At 43.4% G+C, this 20,380-nt stretch overlaps 1 protein-coding gene across 1 annotated transcript; it reads left to right on the top strand.

Moving 5' to 3' along the window:
- Positions 1-1,185: 1,185 nt before the first annotated feature.
- nek6 (NIMA-related kinase 6) lies at positions 1,186-18,911 on the top strand. The gene is made up of 10 exons (XM_028602360.1): positions 1,186-1,263; positions 8,828-8,926; positions 11,252-11,392; positions 12,041-12,103; positions 12,252-12,362; positions 12,541-12,649; positions 12,921-13,028; positions 13,455-13,549; positions 15,433-15,546; positions 17,519-18,911. Exons 2-10 carry the CDS (start codon positions 8,849-8,851, stop codon positions 17,627-17,629), a joined length of 930 nt encoding a protein of 309 aa, XP_028458161.1. The 5' UTR covers positions 1,186-1,263; positions 8,828-8,848; the 3' UTR covers positions 17,630-18,911.
- The last annotated feature ends 1,469 nt before the right edge of the window (positions 18,912-20,380 follow it).

The following is a 20,380-nucleotide window of genomic DNA, read 5'->3' as shown; positions in this document are numbered from 1 at the left end:
TTCTAGTCTCACTTATCTAAATCCCCCATAATGAAATATTGAGACATTTAGCTACAAGTAGAATATAAATATTATGAAGATTATTATTCAGCATAATACAAATTACTGTAACATCAATCCATTGAACAGTATCACATTACAAGGATGAGGTTACCTAACAAAACATCGAGGCATTCCTTTGTCTGTACGTATAGTTTATATACAGTACATGAGTATGAGTATCATACCAAATGTAAACAGAAAATAAATGATTCCACTTTGATGAAATCACATGCTTTGCTTGGGTGCTGGGTAAACTCTCCACCTCCCCCTTCTCTCCTGAGGAGATAGGGCTTTACGATGTCATGTGTTGGGGTTGCTCTCGTCTTACTTTTGTCCCTTTTGAGCAGGCAAGCAGGTATAGTAAAACGTGTTACTACATCTGAAGATGGTTACAAAAGGTCCAAGAGTGTCCTGTGAGATCAGACTCAGACTTAAACGCTAATACTGAAGCGTCTCTTCTACTTTCTGTCAGGAAACAATGGCCCCATCGCAGTGCAAGAGGCTGAGTGTAGAGAGAGGGAGCTGGGACGTTTCACCTACTTTTTAACAAACACTTGTCACAACCTGACCACCACTTTGAAGTATCCTCAGAACCACAGACAGAGATACAGAACGTCTATACCTGCTGGGTGATTACAGCAGCGCCATGTGTGAGCTGCTGGGACATGGACAGGACGTCCAACCAAATAAAACCAGTAAATGAAGACTGAAGACAATGTTAATTATCTGTCAATCAGACACACCTATCACTTATTGCTATTCATATTTTTAACTGTAGTGTCCACACTTTTTCATGTTGATCAGTCATATGTAGAATATACATTGGTAAACTGCACGTTTTCATATATCATTACAATGTTACACAGCTCTGTTTACTTTCTATTCTAGATATTTACTTATTGTTTTATTTCACACTTGCTTTGCAATGTAGGCTACACGTCTGTTTCCCAAAGTAAGCTCCGAGAGAGAGACACACACAGACAGACAGAGAGAGACAGAGAGACAGAGAGAGAGAGACACACAGACAGACAGAGAGAGACAGAGAGAGAGACACACACAGACAGACAGAGAGAGAGAGAGAGAGAGAGAGAGAGAGAGAGAGAGAGAAGGTGTGTGTGTGTGTGTGTGTGTCTGTGGGGGAGTTGCACAACAGCAGCAGGAGGGACCAGTGCTGTGTGAAGGGTTTGCAGTGAGCAGCAGGACAGAACTGACTCCTCTAAGGTAAGAAGACATTAAACACGTGACAGTTTCTAAGCTGTGTATGCTCGAGCTACTTGTTGCCATGTACTGCTTGTGTTGGGCCACGGTAACGTTAAAGTCTCTTTACTAAGTTTGAAAAGCTGCAAAAGCTACTTAGCACACAAAGCTAGCGAGCACGTTAGCATACAGCTGTGAGGACCGTATGGAAACGATGCTTCCCGCTGTGGACGTTGATTGGTTCCTGCTGTCTGTGTGGGGCAGGGCAGGACGCAGCACTCACACACCATTCTGACTGCAAAGCATTGTTTGAGACTGAATTTCCCCTCCATGTCCTCCGCTCACATTATTAACATATTTTCATAAACATGTGGCCACTGCCAAGTCAGTGTAAAGCTGTCTGCCTGTCAGCCTGCTGAATGAAGGCATGCTGGTGTAGCCAGATAGGCTACTTACTGAGTGACTCACATGTAGTTCCTCTCTGGAGGCTTCTCTTTCATAACAGGAAACCATTGCGAGACATTCATAAATTCTGCAGGTTAGTTTCTCAAAATGGCGTTTAAAAATATAAGTTTTTAATAAAACAAATTTGTAACTGCATTACCATTCAATTACTGCAACTTAGTTACCTTTTTCTCAAAGTTTGAAGTTGGTTGATACCCTATTAAATACAGCTTCTGGTGTGAAATGTGATTAAATACAATGTGAAACAACATTTAGAGACCCCAATGTTACACAGACACACACGGATACAGCTCTGTTTCTACAGGCATTAGGTGAACTATAGCAGCAACATGGGGGGGTTATGAGGATGCCTGGGCATCCAAGGTCAAATATGTGGCTAAAATTAGTCACGTGTCAGCTGTGACAGGGAGCCGTGTCCTGTGGGACTGGAGGACTGCTTTGTGTCCATTCAGCAGGAAGACATGTCTTCACACGTCCCTTCTGTCCTTTGGAATATTTGAGGTTTGGAAGAAGTTTCTCCAAAGTTTAAAAAAGCTGAATGCTGGGTTATTTGGCAGCATGGTAGTAAATAGACATTATGATTTGATGAAAGGAATATGTACATTAAGTCAACTGTCACATTTGAACACTACATGTTGCAGTTATGTAAGAGAAAACTAGTTAGCAGGCAAGCACAGAATAAAAACAGGTAAAAGTAATAAATAACTAGTAGAAACAACTAGCTAAAAGTAATGGCTAAACAAATCAAATGATTAGTAAAAGGTACTGTATAAACGGTTGAAATAGTTAGCTAAAAGTCATTTTAAATGGTCAAATATTCAACTTTGTTCCAAGTACTATGCTAGTTCTAGACCAAACCAACCTTAATATTGACAGTTCAGTTGTATGAAAAACATAACAATGTCCACTTTCACATAAAAAATAATAATAATAAAAATCTGATATTCCGATATATCGGCTGAAATATATATTTTTTTTTATCCAGAAATGCGTAACAAAACATAAACAGATTTCCCTAGCATTAGTTATTTGTAGTTATTTATGAGTCCTCACTAAAATAATGATAATGCAGTTTAAAAATGATAGTTTGTTTTATTGTCTCAACAGAACAGAGGAACATCAAAATATATTAAAGTGAGATAAATAAAACGTATATAAAAATACAAACTTAAGATATGAAACTTAAAGTCCTTTAAACAAATAGACAATAACAACAAAAAAATCGTTGTAGGGTAGAGCGCCCTCTGGGGGACGCCAACAGTCATTGAAGGGGGTTTTCGTCCGTTTTTATTTTATTTTTTTAATATTTAATTATCAGAATCATTTGTCATTATAAATGATTCTGATGAATGAATATTTAAAAAAAATATAATTTTTTTTTTTATCAGCCATTATAAATGCAGATACCAATAGTTTGGAAAATCCCTAATATCGGCCTGCCGATGAAACATTTGGAACATAGATTTTCTTATCAATGTTTAATATGTTTGTTTGTTTGTGTATGTACCATTCACCGAGGCACTTCCACATAGCTGTATGTGGCAATAAACCCTTTTCTGATTCTGATATTGTGTTAACTTAAAACACAACTATAGGCCTATAATGTTGGTTAGGTTACTAAAGCTGCCTACACATATGCCACTTAATTTGTATAAATCCCCCAGAAGTAGAAAGTCTGATAAATGTCCTCAAGTGATGTCACTCGAGGCAGCGTTGGTTGAAGACTACAAGTTTGAAAAGTAGAAACATCTGGAGGGGTGGAGTTAGAAATAAGTCTATAGCCTTCTGCTCTGCAGGCATTCATGGAATAAAAAAGATGACATCTCTGGTTCTGCTGCATCAATTTCCATCCTTGTTTTAAGAGAGGGAAAATAGCTCTGCTGCACAAATTTGTATTCATTTAAGCACCAGGTGGTGATTCAGATTGTCTGTTTTGGAAAGTTACAATTCTTAGACGCAACACTCCCATTTGGGATGTCAGAAAGGTGTGTGGGGGTTGGGGGGAAGCTGCAGAAGCTGCTAGTCAAACACTTTGTTTGAAGCATGCTGGCCCACTGCAGGAGGCTGAAGTATATCCCAGCATGCTTTGGACAGGAGGCTGTGTACACCAGTCCATCCCAGTGTTAACGCAACATATTCATACTCACAGTCACACCGAGGGCCATCTAAGAGTTTAGAAAAGTAGACCTTGTTTTTTGGTCTGACCCATTGTAATCTACCTCCGTGCTACTATTTCTTTGGACATTTCTGAGAGGCTCAGAGCAGTTTTCCTTGTGACAGGAAGAGGAAACAGCTGCGAGGGTTCATGTAGACATAATGTCTGAAATGAGGGGCGCTAGCGCAGGGTGAACTGAAAGCACTCTTTAGGGTCTGGCTTCAGTCATTATTTCTTCCTGGTATTATTCTGAATTTGGAAAGGGAGGTGGGGAAGTGTAACCAAAAAAATGCTGAAAAACCGATTTAAAAACCTCCCCAAATGAAACACAAAACTACATGGCTGGACAGCGTATGGTCAATGTCATTCATTGTGGCTGAATTGTTAGAGGGATAGTCAGCAGTGTGTAGAACATGAACTCCTGGATATTAAATGTTCATGTGTAGTGGTCCCAGGCAGGGCTGGACTGGGACAACAAATTGGCCCTGGCATTTTTGGCCCAGGCGGCCCACACCCACCGTGATTGGTCAGACACATTCCCTGCAGACAGTCCTCTTAAAATACGCGTGCATTCTATGATATGAGTTGCCTAGTGTTCAGCGTTCATGTGATGGTTTTGGATCCTTCAAGAGGGGTCTCAAGACTTATCTGTTGATCTTACACTTAAGTAATTCATTCATTCTTAGAGTTATGATTTGTATATTTATGGTATTTTTATTATTATTGATATTGTATTGCCATTATTGTTATTATTACTATTTTGCTTATATTGGCTTAGCAACTTTAAAAACTGTTTACTGTTAATTTTAACTATTGTAAGATTCATATTTTGTCGCTTTGGACACAAGTGTCTGCTAAATACTGTAACCATAACTATAACCCTTCCCAAAAGCTGACACACAGACACACACACACACACACACACACCTCGAGTGCCTCTTAATTTGCCTACTCCTTACCACATCGTCATCTACTCTCTCTTCCATCTTTTCTTCCCTCGCTCCCATGGCCCTGTCATGGTCACTCTCCTCCTCCTCGGCTTCTTCCCTGTCATGAAGTTGTTTCTGCTTCTCTGTATAGCCAGCCACCTCTCCTCCTCCTCGGCTTCAGGTAATGCTGATGTTGAAGCAGCTACTACAGCCCCAAACATGTCAGAAATTTTGGCACATTTTGAGGACTCAGCCTGTAGATTCTTAATCTTTTTCTCCTCTAATTTCTCTGCACCTCCCTTGCACTTGGTGCTCGTTTGTCCATTATAACGTGGATGCTAAACTTCCAGCATAACTATTACAGCTCGTGTCTCAGGGCCGGGAGGCGTGGCCATAGTGGGATTAGTAAATTTGCGGCCCGGAGTGGGGAAGGGGGTTCCTGGATTTGATTGGGTCAGGCCAGTGCCAATAAAGAAAATAAACCAATGGGCCGCTGTGAGTTCTTTATGGGCCGGCCCGGCCAAAAAATTTAAAAAAGGTCTATTTATATCGGCGATTCGGCCCAAAAGTGCATCGGCCCACCGGTAAAATGCCCTGTATGCCAGATGTCCAGCCCTGGTCCCAGGAATATATTGTTGCGTACTGAAGCAGCACATTACATGACATTGTTAAGATACGTTTGAGGACTGCTTTGATTTGATGAATTCATGCAATTTTTTTAACAACTTGTTGTTCTGGATTACTAATTCAAAGTGTTATTGTGTAATTATTGTTTCGTTGCTCCCCATGCCAATTATGAACCAAAGCCTCAAATTCAGTTGAATTCAGTTTTATTTATAGTGTCAAATCCTAACAGAAGTTATCTCAGGACACTTTACAGATTACAGCGTACGTCTAGGCCACATTATAATTAACAGAGACCCAACCATTCCCACAAGAGTAAGTAGGGGTGTGTGATAATGACGATATATTTTTTCTGTTCATTAAACATGTAGGCCTACAATTACTGTAGATTATGATTGACCAAACACAATTTAACCATGGTCTCACAGGCTTTTTTTCACATCACTTTTTATTTGCCTATATTAATAACATATGTATTAATAATAAAAAATAATGTATTGAAGCAATTCAAAATATGCTAGTGCACTTTCTTTTATAAATTTGAATTCCGGAAAAAGTGGCTGGTAAAAAATATAAGTGGCTGGTAAAATTGGGCATCCACCAGCCACTGTGGCTAATTTAATTAATTAATTTCCCAGCCTGAATATTACAGTTACTGGAAGAAATCAAAGATGACATTGAATCTCCGACTCAGCGTTCACATTCCATCCCAGCAGTTGTTAAACTCCTCGCTACATTACAGATATTGGCATCAGGATCATTTCAAACAGTCCTAGCATCAGCAGTGGGAATAGTCTATGCAGTCTGCACTCAGCCCTATCATATCACCAGGACTTAACGCTTTGATACAGCGCACTAGTCAATACATACATTTCCCCACCAATAATGCCGAAATAACACGCATCATCCCACATATCAAATATACAACTAAAATAGGTTTTTATCACCTCAAAAATATAGCCAGAGTCCGGCCTATTCTCTCTCGGGCCAACACGGAGATGCTGATGCATGCTTTTATCACCAGTCGCATTGATTATTGTAATGCCCTGCTTTCTGGTCTCCCCAAAAAGAGTATCTCTCCACTTCAACTGTTACAGAACTCAGCCGCTCGTGTGCTGACGAGGACCAGAAGGCAGGCACATATTACACCGGTTTTAAGATCACTGCATTGGCTCCCTGTGTGGATCGATTTTAAGGTTCTTTTGTTAGTTTTTAAATGTCTTAATGGTGTTGGGCCTTCTTATCTTTTTGAACTGCTTTTACCATATAAGCCTTCGTGAACCCTGAGGTCCTCTGGTACTGGCCTTTTGACTATTCCCAAGGTCGAGAAGCGTCGTTTCAGTACTACGGCCCCCGTCTGTGGAACAGTCTGCCGTCGGACCTCAGGGCTTCAGACAGAGAATGTTCAGATTTTTAAGAGCAGGCTCAAGACCCACCTGTTTAACTTAGCTTTTCCGTGCCCAGTGACATGTTAGTTTTATTGTGTGTATGAGACGGTGTCTGTGGATGTTGTTGGTGGGTGTGTGTCTGTAGGTGTCTGGGGATGTATTTATGTGATGGGAGGTGGGGGGGTCAATTGTTTTTAATTGTAAAGCACTTTGTGCTACATTTTACATTTTACAAAGTGCTCTATAAATAAAGTTTGATTTGATTTGATCAAGCTGTTACCTCATAAACAAGTAGATCAACTTTGTTATTGCTAAATCTTTGTTTTCGCTGTTTTGACTTACTTGGTGGCTGATCCATGATAGAAAGATGTGCGCAATTTATGGTATAGTGGGGGGAGAAAGGCGCTGATTACCCGATGAAGTGCAGGTTTGGTAAATACGACGTGAGCTGAAGTATCACAGTGTGCGCTTTCTGTGGGTTTGCCATGGCGCCGATAACGCAACATGACATCATGACTTTGCGTAAACGTACACACCACTTTCCTAAAGCCAAATGGCGTGTTATCTGTACGCGTTTTAAGCTATCCACGTGTATGTCTACGCTGTCTACACATGGCATCTTATCGCGAGAACGTGCCATACTATTGTCAGAACAACATCACACGCTTATATATTTTAAATAAAAAAAAAAATAAAATAAAGGTTGGGTTTAGGAAAAGAACATTGGGAAAGACTTTAGTAACAAAGTCCTGTATTTTACCCATCCGCAGACTTATGTCCCTTCATACTAGTCGCTACGGCGAAAATTCACACGTAATGTAGGTCAATGGCGGCCGAACGGCGTTGATAAACACGCTAAAAAGCAATTATGGGTCTTGATAACACGCCAAAACGGCATACTAATTGACGTGTCATACATACGCCACTTTATGAGACTTTATGAGATCAGTCTGGATAACGCTACATTTGCAAATGTACGTACATCTGGCCCTGAATTTCAATTCAATTTAAATTTTATTTATACTATCAAATCATAACAAGAGTTATCTTGAGACACTTTACAGATGGAGTAGGTCTAGACCACACTCTATCATTTACAAAAACCCAACAATTCCCCCAAGAGCAAGCATTTAGTGTGACAGTGGCGAGGGAAAACTCCCTTTTAGGGAGAAACCTGGGACAGACCCAGGCTCTTGGTAGGCGGTGTCTGACGGTGCTGGTTGGGGGTGTGATGAACAGTGGCAATAATAGTCACAATAAAGATAATGGAACTATGACTAGAAATTGAGAATTCAGAAAGAAATGATGAATCTGAGTCAGACAGGTATATGCTGAGAGATTTCCTGGCCTTGAAAGCCAACAGCAGCACAGTCCTCATTAAGAGCAGCTCAGATCTGTCCCTGCGCTGTAACCTTATCATGGCAGGAGGCATTGCTAACATTTTAATGCTTAGTAGAGCCGAGGTGAGCGCAAGTTAGCACATGTTCACTCAGCTAAATACTTAAAGCTGACTCAGCAGAGATTAGGGTTGGGGGGGGGGCACTAATGCTTGTAATGTTTGGTTTCAGGAAAAGGAGCAAGTGTCAACTTGCCCTATCTTAGACATTTTCAAAACAAGTTATTAACACTTCAGAACTTGGCAAAAGTAACTCCAGAGAATCACAGTTAATAATGAGGCTTTTCTTTAGAAAATGTGAGTGCTACAGAGCAAATTTCCAACTGTTAATCCTTTAGTGGTTAGGGTTAGGGTTAGGTGGGGTAGTGTGTCTTTATGGGTTAGGTTTGTGATAAAACGTAGCGTCCAAATTTAGCACTATGAGAGGCACAGGCACAAGGGGACCATTAATTTGGAAAACCACTCAACACACTTCTTAAAAAACCTGATTCAGTTATTTAAAAGGCTATTTAAAAGGCATACACATGTTAGGGTTAGGTTAAAACTGTAATTCAGCCAGTTTAACTCATGTGGGCCACACTCAGCCTAAACTTGTGTGTCAATAAAGGCTGATTTCTCTTGTGTGTTACAGGAGGGCGGGTGGGATGATACAATGGAGGCTCAGAACATCAAGCAGCCCGCCTTGGACAACCACAACAATCTGTACAAAACCCCTGGTCAGGAGGAACAGGTACGGCTTTAAGCAGTGTATTATTAGCTCGGTTGACAGTGCTGATGATGGAGAAAAGCTAAATGTTGTTTGGGTTAGGGTTAGGGTTCCATAAGATGGATGTCAACACAATCCCCCCCTCCCTGTCCTTTAAACTCTGACAATCCTACTGTATGGCTCACACACGTTTTCCTATGTTTGATAAAAGCTGAAGGAACAGGCTAACACGTTAGCATGCTCTGTGCTGAATGATGGTGTGATCGGTCATTACTGTGATCATACACACTGGGGAAATGGACAGCAGGAAACACAGTGCCTTTAGAAATAAAAGAGACTTAAAAGCAATAGTTTGACATTTTGTGAAATGTGCTGCTTGCCTTTCTTGCTGAGAGTTAGATTGATACCTCTCTCATGTCTGTATGGCAAATGTAAAGCTACACCAGCAGCATGCTATCTTAGCTTAGCATGAAGACTGGAAATCTACCTAGCAGCACCTCTAATGGCCCTGACACACCAACCCGATGGCTGACCGTCTGCAGAAAAGTCAGTCGGACTGAACAGTCGGCTCCCCGAGGTCCAAAAAGTGCCTTGGAACACACCGAAGAGACGCCGACTTGAGCGTACGTTAACAATGCTAACAACGTGAGTGACGGTCCAACATCAGATATAGTATAGGCTCTTTACAGCTACACAGACAGCCCACTACCCATTTTTCAGAGTTTGAATCTGTCTGCACTATGTCCCGAGATCAGCCCCCCCTGTACCTAGCAGCAGGAGCAGCGCCACGTCAGACACGCTTCTGGTGTGTAGGACACAGAAAAATCCACGCAGCTGACACGCAGCTGAGACGCAACAGAAACGCCACGCTCGCGAGACGCGTGCAGTGTGTAACCGGCCTAACACTCACTAACAGATTCCATCCCCAGGGCAAATACTCAGTAGCATGTAGAGCGATGATTGTTTTCCACCTTTACTGACTAAACTAACACAGAGAAACACCTTGGAACATCTGATTTGTTTGCTTTTGGGGATTTGTAGTTTTTGCAGGGTACTTTAAGAGCATTAGAATGATGCACACACACATACTAGTGTGGTTTTACTCATTCTCCAATACATGTCTTATGTTTGTTACTTATGTGGACTGTGGAGCCCAGGAAGACTCGCCGTGCGCAGAAGTCACAGCTAATGGCCATCCTATAATAAACTAAACTAAACATTTAATCCTCATCTTTACCAAATCTGTAGTAAAAAGCTGAGACAATAACATTTCAAACTATTCATTTAATTTTATAAATTGTTCTGTCTGTAGGCCTATGAGCTTAAAGTTTGGACATCTGGACAATGCAAAATGTTCCCCATTATTTTCCAAAAAAGACCCAGACATTGAGACATTGATGACTACTCAGTGATGAACTAATGTTGTTAAGAATTTAATCCATCAAGAATACAATAACTGACAATGCACATAGTTGGCACTGAGTACAGCTGACTGTATTTGGGCTCCGGTTCCAAGTGGCCCGTCACCATGGAGGTCAGTTCAGATTCCTAAAAGGAAGCTAGTTAGCCTTGGCTGTGTCTCAAACCGCACACTTCTGTCAGTATACTGCTAATGTGCACTGACTACTTCCTGCCGTAGTGCCCACTTTTGATGGTTAGTGTTGTCCCAAACGGAACACTTACGTTAAAACACTCACCGGAAATGACGAGCGGTCGGCTCGCTCCGCCGCCTCTGAAAATCTGACGAAAATCTCTTAAACTGACCTTTGTTGATCTGAAATGAAGACAGATTCAGCAACTGCATGGCCTATTTCTCGCTTAAAATGTTTTCAGAAACACGTTTCGGTGAACTATTTTCGTAAAAAACGAGATCGTATTCTGAACGAGCCGCCATTATGCTCTGTTGTAAAATCCGGGAGCAGCCAGAACCACGTGACGCGTTCGTCCAATCAGCTGCCGGTCGACGTCCCTGGCCCCTCCTCTTTCCGCTGCGAAGTCAAGATGGCGCCCGTTTAGTGCGCGTAGTGTCCATCGTTCCACACTTAACTTTTTGACCGTTTTTAGGGGGTCATCCGGGTACTTTCAGTGCTCTGACTTTTTCGTTATCTCCACTATATACTTAAAACTAAGTGTTTGAAGTGTGCAAGTAGGCGGTTTGAGACACTGCCCTTGAGTGTGTAGTCAGAGAGGAGGGGGGTGGGCGGGGGAAATAGAAATAAACTGCTGCAGTGTCCACTGTAGTCTGGCTGATTGAAGGACATAGTTAGGAACTCTTTAGAGAGTGAGCTTTACTAGACACCACTAAGCTTAATCATGCTATGTAATGCACTACATTGTTTTCCTGTGCAGAGAAGCGTGCCCAGCTGTAAGTACTGCTGCACTCTGGCCAACCTGCGGATCGAGAAGAAGATCGGCCGGGGCCAGTTCAGCGAGGTGTACAAAGCCACGTACCTCCTGGAGGGACAGCTGGTCGCACTCAAGAAAGTCCAGGTGCACGCCTCTGCTGTCTGCTAAACTCTCAACAGTATTAGCACAGAGGGTGTGCTTTTATCATTGTAAATATTTTATGTTTCAACAAGACTGGGGGGCAAAACTGACATATTGGCATTGTGGGTACAGTGTTGATGGCTTTGAGCTCCTCGTGGATGTATTGGTTGGGCGTCCCAACCTATACAGCCTAATGGTACCAACATGCCAAAGATCTGTTTGAGAAGCAGTGTCACCACTACACAGTTTGTCCAGCAGAGAGCGCTGTGAAAGGTCCCACTCACCATACATTTTAGTTACAATTTTTTTTAATTACCACATTTAGAGATTTCTCATTAAAGGTGTTTGGTTACTGTATTGTTTAAACTCTGAAATAATGATATTGATACTGGGCTTGTGAGGCCTGTATGGCTCAGGTTCTACTAAAGTCCACTCTATGTCATTCACATTAGAACCTGAACAATAAAAAGAAAGTTTAAAACACATCTGATAATCTGATACATTGGCTGATGTACTTTTTTTTTTACGTATAAAAAAGATGTTTGGCTCTTATATTAGAGAATTGTGACCAGGAAACATTTTACAGTGAAAAAATTGTCTTTCTAAGTTAAAGAATACATGTGCTGTTTCCTCGTTTCTTTGTCCCCGCAGATCTTTGGGATGATGGATGCCAAGGCTCGCCAGGACTGCATCAAAGAGATAGATCTACTAAAGGTAAGTGGAACCAGCCTGTTCACTGGGAATGATTGAACGGGTTTCCAGTGTTGTTTAGAGGAAAATATCACTGGGAGCTCAGCTGTACTGCTTGATTCTGTGTTGAAATGAACAAAGGACAAATGAGTGTTGGGTTTGTCCACTGCAGCAGCTCAATCACCCCAACGTGATCAAATACCTCGACTCCTTCATCGAAGACAACGAGCTCAACATCGTTCTGGAGCTGGCGGACGCTGGAGATCTGTCACAGATGATAAAGGTCAGGAGTCACAGACTCACAGAGGCCTCGCTCAGACTTAACACGTAGACCCAAACTCAACACATGATTCATCCAACAATAGGTGCATTACTGCTGGAGATAGGAGCAGTGCTTTATCCCATAAATATGCCGCCCGTAGCATCTTCCAGATAAGCATTGTAACCTTCCATCTGTGCAGTACTTCAAGAAGAAGAGGCGCCTGATCCCAGAGAGGACCATATGGAAATACTTTGTGCAGCTGTGCAGGGCCCTGGAGCACATGCACTCACGCAGAGTCATGCACCGAGGTAAGCTGATGCACACTTCTTCACCTCCATATTGCTTTCTACTGACGAATTTAGCCCTGTCATCCATCCTGTCATCCATCCATCCTCTCTACCCAAACATCCTCGCATTTCATTTTCCTCTATTCCACAGTCAATGTTCAAACACAGATAACATGGTGTACATACTGTGACCCGGCTGTCTTCATCTTTCTCTACGCATTACGATGTTCAGAAGCTCTGCCTAGCATTTTTTTAACAGTTAAACTCTGTTCTTAATATATATCCTGAGCAGATATCAAGCCAGCCAACGTGTTCATAACAGCCACAGGCGAGGTGAAGCTGGGGGACCTGGGATTAGGCCGCTTCTTCAGCTCCAAAACCACCGCAGCACACTCCTTAGGTAGGTCCACATACAGTACACGTCAATACAGAACATACATACATATGAATACATGTACAATATACTGTACATGAATGTCATGTTCATCCAAAAACAATGGACACACCTCAGCTGTGTATTTTAGTGCTGATTGTAGAAATGACAGAACTCCCCTGGTTGAGGCTCAGTGCATGCAGCATGTCATTCCCCCTTTCCTGTCTTCAGCTGTCCTGTCAAATGAAGGCCCAAAATGCCCCAAAACGAATCTATAAAAATCAAAATAATGACCAAACTATTTGAAAGAGTTTTTTATATATACCTTATATCTGTTTGACGCTATGATCAGTATTCATGTTCTGTGCCAGTGTTAAGGCAATGAGCAACTGTTTTTTTTAAACTTTTGAACGAAATGATCATTTGATTGGTGTGTGACTGTGTCTGTCTCAGTGGGGACGCCGTACTACATGTCACCAGAGAGGATCAATGCCAACGGATACAATTTTAAGTCTGACATCTGGTCCCTGGGATGTCTTCTGTACGAGGTAAGCTCACAGTCATTTGGACCTTTATTGACAGTGAAAGATTGAAATAAATGATGACTTCCTCACCCTGCTAGTGGCCCCTGGAGGCTGCAAAGTTTATAGCATCCCAACATATTAACAACAACTGCGTTTTCTAGTCTTAGATGGACAGACAGGCTGATGGACGGACACTGCCATCCCTAATGGAGTACTCCAGCTGTGTAGTATTGGTCGACTCAAAACAGACAGATTTTTAAGAAGGAAGATCAAACTTGCAGCAGCAGAGGGAGACATCCTGCCGCTGCTTTGGACAGCTGTGGCACTCAGTGGACAAGCCGCTCAGACAGTGGGACGGGATGATCAGGGAGAAAATGATATAAGAATACTGATTATCTGGACAGATATGACAGCTGTCTTCACAGGTCCACATCTACCCAAATGTTGTGGTCGCTGTTCATGATAGCTTGTGTTGATGATCATTGGGTTAATCATTCCTGTCTGGTTTTAAACGTTGTGTAGCTGCCTCTGGTTCTAGTTATCTAGTTAGCTATAACTAATTAACTACTTCCCCAGCATGTCTTCCTATCACTGAGGACATAATAACTCTATTCTTCTCTGATTTCCTCGTATGTCACTGGAATGCTGAGTCATCTCAGAGACAATGGTTTCACAGTCTCCTCTCTGTACATGGGAGAGGTTTAGACTGAATGAGCAGCATTATTTGTCATTTATTCTCTGGCTGCATCAGCACATCCACCACAGGAGATACCAGACCCCTTTTCACTCTTCATCTTTTTCTTGTTAACTCTTATTTAACTTTGCTAAAAAGACCTAACAATTGCACTCCAACTGGCCCAAGTCCCAACAGTTATTACATACACATCATATCACAATGATGATCATGATCATATTAGAAATATTTTGCCTGTGCATGGCCACGCTGGGTGGCTGGACGTGACCTCTGACTTGTCAAGTTAACGTAAGCAGGGCAGCTAAACGCAGTCCGATTCCTCAGTGGTTGGAGGAAGGTCTGGCTAGTCCACACAGCATTCCAGGATGGGAGAAAAACGTGCTCTGGTTGATTGGCATTTCTTTAAACCAAACACAATCATCTTGGGCGGGGCTAAGCTCCAGATAGAGCCACGGTGCCTCTGCTAAATAGTCTCACGAAGGAACTTGTTTTGGTGGAACATGTGTACGTTCAAAAGTAGTTTTAGTCGTGCAACAGAAAACTCAGATTGGACAGATAGTCTAGCTAGCTGTCTGGATTTACCCTGCAGAGATCTGAGGAGCAGTTAACCATAGTCCTCACAAATCCACCGGAGGTTAGAACACCAACACAGAGACAGAGGAAGACGACGGACATCTGTCCTAAATGAGGGACATCCGGCGGAATTTCCGACTGCACCGAAACAATCCCGAAGTGGAACATGGTGGATATAGGAGGAGTCAGACAAACCTTTTAACTCTGAAGAGGAGTCAGAGTCCCCCCGTCCAACAGTACAGGGTCTGGCAGAAGGTGGCTGGTCTACGTGGGATGTGAGTTTGAGGGAACGTCACGCAAGGATTTTTTTGTTCTGGAAGCACTTACCGACTAGGACAACTGGTTATTTTTGAGGAGAACGCATTTATTTAAGGAGAAAGAGCCTGACTGGACCAACTGTGTTGGAGTTTGTACAGATGTAGCAAGAGTCCTGACTGGGCCAGGCAGCGGTGCAGCGGCACCGGTACCACAGACTACCCGGCATCCAATGGAGCCCTCACAAACATTCTTCCTTGTTGCTGAAGGCCTTCATGTCTTACACCTTGCTATCAGGACCTAGTAGTCCTAGTTTGACTGATTTTGCATTGTGTCTGATTCCAGTGTTCACTGTCTCCCTGTCACAACTCCTTTCTTCCTCCAGATGGCGGCGCTGCAGAGTCCCTTTTATGGGGACAAGATGAACCTGCTGTCCCTCTGCCAGAAGATTGAGCAGTGTGATTACCCCCCCCTCCCAGCTGACCATTACTCTGACAAGGTAGAGAACACCAAACCGACCCCTGCAATGATTAACGTCAGTCTCAGGAAGAACAAATGTACCGTGAATACAGATATTTACTCAACCTATTACTGTATGGGAACATTAACGTTTTTTTTAAATGTGTTTTTTTTAAATGTCATATTTTGACATATTTCACAAATGCAATTGCATGTTTAGCCCAGGTCAGTGAAAAGACTGGAAGCAGAGAAGACTACCAGCCTTGCACGATTAAGAGTGAAATAATCCACCTTGCAATCAGCTAAAACAGTTTAAAGTGGGATTTAGGCTTCAGCGTTAAATCAACGCCGTGGCTACGCGTAAACACCGACCGTACGCCGTGGCTACGCGTAGATACCGACCGTACACCGTGGCTACGCGTAGACACCGACCGTACACCGTCGCTACGAGTAGATACCGACCTTACGCCGTGGCTACGAGTACATACCGACTGTACGCCGTGCCTACGCGTAGACACCGACCGTACACCGTGGCTACGAGTAGATACCGACCGTACGCCGTGGTTACCCCAGCGTGGTGAATACCGACCGTGCGCCCGTGGTTACGGCGTGGAAAGTAGATGCCGACCCGTACGCCGTGGTTACGCGTAGAGTAGATACCGACCGTACGCCGTGGTTACGCGTAGGTAGATCGCCGTGACCGTGAATACGACCGTGGTTACCGGCGTGGATACCGACCGTGCGCCCGTGGCTGCAGTAGATACCGACCCCGTCGCCGTGGCTCTGATGAATACCCAGGCCGTCTTGCCGTGGCTACTGCGTGAATACCGACCGTCACGGCGTGGCTCTGGCGCGTGGCTATCGCGCCGTGTGCGCCCGTGGCTATGCGCCCGTGGCTACGCGTGTTCGCGCTGTTTCTGGCGTAAGTACCGACCGTCGCCGTGGCTGCGTAGACACCTACCGTCGCCCGATGGCTCACAGTGAGATACCGACCGCACGCCGTGGCTACGCGCGCCAGACACCGACCGCCACGCTGTAGATACCGACCGTACGCCGTGGCTACGCAGATACCGACCGTACGCCGTGGCTACGCGCCGTGGCTACGCGCCGTGGCTACGCGTAGATACCGACCGTACGCGCGGGTTGGCCGAGTAGATATCGACCGCACACCGCGGGTTACGCCGGGCTGCGGGTTACGCCGCCGTGGCTACGAGCCGCGGGCGCTGCAGGTACCCACCGTGAGCGCGTGGGCTACGCCAGAGACACCGACCGTACGCCGTGGCTACGCGTAGATACCGACCGTACGCTGTGGCTACGAGTAGATACCTACCGTACGCCGTGGCTACGCATAGATACCGACCGTACGCCGTGGCTACGCGCCGTGGCTACGCGCCGTGGCTACGCGCCGTGGCTACGCGTAGATACCGACCTGTACACCGTGGCTACGAGTAGATACCGACCGTACGCCGTACGCCTAGAAATGGCGATAGGTGTAAACCGAGCCCTGGGTATCCTGCTCTGCCTTTGAGAAAATGAAAGCTCAGATGGACCAATCAGGAATCTTCTCCTTATGAGGTCATAAGGAGCAACGTTACCTCCCCTTTCTCTGCTTTGCCTGCCCAGAGAATTTGGCCCACCCATGAGAGAGAGAGAGACATCATGGCTTTCAAACGAGCAAAGTGGCAGTTGGTCAAGGCCACAGAGACTTCAGATACAGTATTAGGGGATCACTAAGGTCTATATAAAAGAGACTTCAGATACAGTATTAGGGGACCACTAAGGTCTATATAAAAGCATCCAAAGAGCACCATGTCATGGGACCTTTAATAAAAACTACAGTGCATGGCTGTTTTGAGGAGATTACAGAACCTTTTTGTAGAATGGAATTATTTCAGTTTTTAATAGCCCAGACAGAGAGGCAGTGAGCCAGTATAGAGAGATTGACTGACACATTGTTGGTTGGATCTGTTGATAATAAGACCAATGAAACTAATGTACCCCCATTTCCCCAGCTGCGGAGCCTGGTCAGCATGTGCATCAAGCCAGAGCCAGACCAGCGGCCGGACATTGTTTTCGTGCTGCAGATCGCCAAACAGATGCACACGTGGACGTTCAGCACCTGAGTGCCATTTCTGCTCTACGCTTCCCGTCTGCTCAGTCTGAGCACAAAACGCTTTGCCTTTCCCTCCTCTGGACAGGAGGAAGCCCTGGAAAGACATGCACTCCCACTTATTTTCTGTCATGGAGGATGAACACTTGTGTTAATGCTGTAGCTCTCGGGGAAAGTGGAGCTCCATGTTCTTTGAGCGAGGACAGACAGCTGTGACTCACTCTGACCACAGATCCTCTCTGCTGATTCATTCCATGCTCCGGCCCTGGGTCTGTGGGTCAGCTGAGGGTGGGCAGGGTGAGATTAAGAATCTGAATATCTATCATCTATTATTCTAATCAAAATTGTTCTTTTACATTGTCAATTTAAGTCCATCGAGTAGAGAATTGTATTGTATTGTAGAAATGTATTAGTGATTACTATGTGAGAATGCAGCTTTGCCTCACTGTCAGCTTGCAGGGGAGATCAGCCCAACAACCTGATGTGAATACATATATATTTAATGATTCATTTCTATCTATCAGAGTAAGGTCTTCTGTGTGGAAGCCAGGGGGGCTGTGCAGGTTTGGACCAACAGGCAGAGATTGCAACAGGCAGGATCCAGCAGCTAAAGATTAAACTAGTTCTTCTCCATGACTAGACAGCTGATACAGGCTGACCATGAGGAGCAACACAGGGCACAGTGGCAAACAAACCGACGTACAACTCATAGAACCAATCAGCAGCAGGAATAAGAGAAACACTGATTGGGTAACGAGACGACACAAACGCAGGCTGACGAGGCTCGAAACCAAACAGGTGGACAAGGGAAGACATGCAGGGTGGGGCTACAGGGACACAGAAGGGACAGACAGGGCCAGCACAGAAAACTGAAACACAATGACTACAACGAGGAACATCCTAGAGACTTCACTCTCTCATCATTTCATCATCTTCAGGTTGTAAAGCTCTTTACGTAGTTTTTGCCAAAACAGACTATCAATGGACGAAATAGTCTTGATTCAAGGTCTACTCACAACCGTTTTCCAGAGCTTTCAGCCAAATGTCTTGGTCTTCTTTTGAGAAGGACTTGTCTTTGTCTCATTGTGAAGTCGTCGTCCTTGCTCCCGAATGGAAGACTCCCAAACTGGGCCTACCTTTTGACTCTTAGCTCACTTTATTTTGAATTTGTTACGATTTTTATGTCACCTAAATACTTTTCATATAATTTTCAGAGTTGATAGTGGATGTAAGAAGGAAAACATCATAAACCATTTTTTTGTAAGTCATCATTAAATGGCCCAGTATTGATTGCAGTTCCTGATTCTGTGTTTCTGTGAGTTCACGTCGACATTTGTTACTGTCAAACTGTGAGAGAGATAAGATGATGTGAGAGTCAATGTTATAATACAAGATATGAAACAAGAATATGTTTAAAGATGTCAGCAGCTCATAATGGACCGTGCCTTATCATGCAGAACAGCTGAACATTATCTTTGACAGCTTGTATTCTATGCTGATATAATAATACATGTTTTCTATATCCAGGAGGGGAGAGGTTTCGTCATGTCCAGTTTCTTCATCTTCCTGTCGTACAGTCGATTTGTGCCATTATGTTTGTTCCAACATTACATTAAATGTAGCTCTGTGGAGTCACTGTCAAGTTCTGCATTTGTAGTAAACATTCAAGATGAAACAATTGTAGATGCAGAAGAAGCGACACACGGCTGAATGATTCCACTGCAAGGAAACTAAATCTGCTGACACAGCTAGCCACAGGGCTTTGATTTTGAAGTTGATGCCATTTCCTCATTGAGTAAAATGTCTCTTAATTTGAACATGGGAATATCTTTTGATTTACCAACAATAAACAGAGAGCAAGGGGAGGAGGAGGGAGAGGCAGGGGATAACTGGGACAAGTTGATGGAGGAAGAAGAGGAGGAAGGAGAGCCATCTCTAATGAGATCATAGCCAGACTAATTGATTATGTGATCAGCCCTGGGTACTAACCCCAGGTTGACAGCCTTAAACTTAAACAATTGTGTCCTTTAAGAGCTAAAACACCAGCGAGCACATTTTCCCTGACATAAATATTCATAATATATTCCAAAATATTCATTCACCATGATGCAAAAATTAAGTCATTACTTGTTAAACTGGCAGATTTCTATCCGTCTCCGGAACCTTTTAAAGAAACAGTCTTTTGTTGAGACTCAACCCATGCCAAAGCACACATCCCTGCTTGGTTTCTGGACTCTCTCTCAGTCAGCATATACAACTACTTTTGAAACAAATGTGTAAACTATTTGAACTTTGGGAAAGGCTTTAGGAACAAAACAAACAAATAAAAAAAACGACAAAAACAACAGTGACCAACGTCACACGCTTAGGAAAACAAGAAACGGTTAGGGGCAGGCATGAAAACTGGTCAGGGATGAAAAAGGTGAGAAGGATATTACCCCTCTAGGCGGGGTCCGGGGACATGCTCCCCCGGAAGAAAATTTTAAATATTCCATATTTAAAGCATCAATCTGATGCATTTTGAGATGCATTTTTTGCCAACCAACAGTGTAATATTTCAATATGCACTCATTAAAGTTAATTTGACTGGCAAAACAGTTAAAGTACTTCTGACATTACACAATAATAAAAGTCATAATTTTTAAAATCTAAAAAAAAAAAAAAAAAAAAAAAAAAAAAAGATACATTTTTACTTCTTCCAACCATAAATAAAGAGTCAATGCATGTGGATTTACATATTGCCATAATATCATAATCCTACAAT

Source organism: Perca flavescens, chromosome 16 (assembly GCF_004354835.1).
Source record: "Perca flavescens isolate YP-PL-M2 chromosome 16, PFLA_1.0, whole genome shotgun sequence".
Taxonomy (NCBI): Eukaryota; Metazoa; Chordata; class Actinopteri; order Perciformes; family Percidae; genus Perca; species Perca flavescens.
This window is presented reverse-complemented; position numbering and strand designations above follow the sequence as displayed.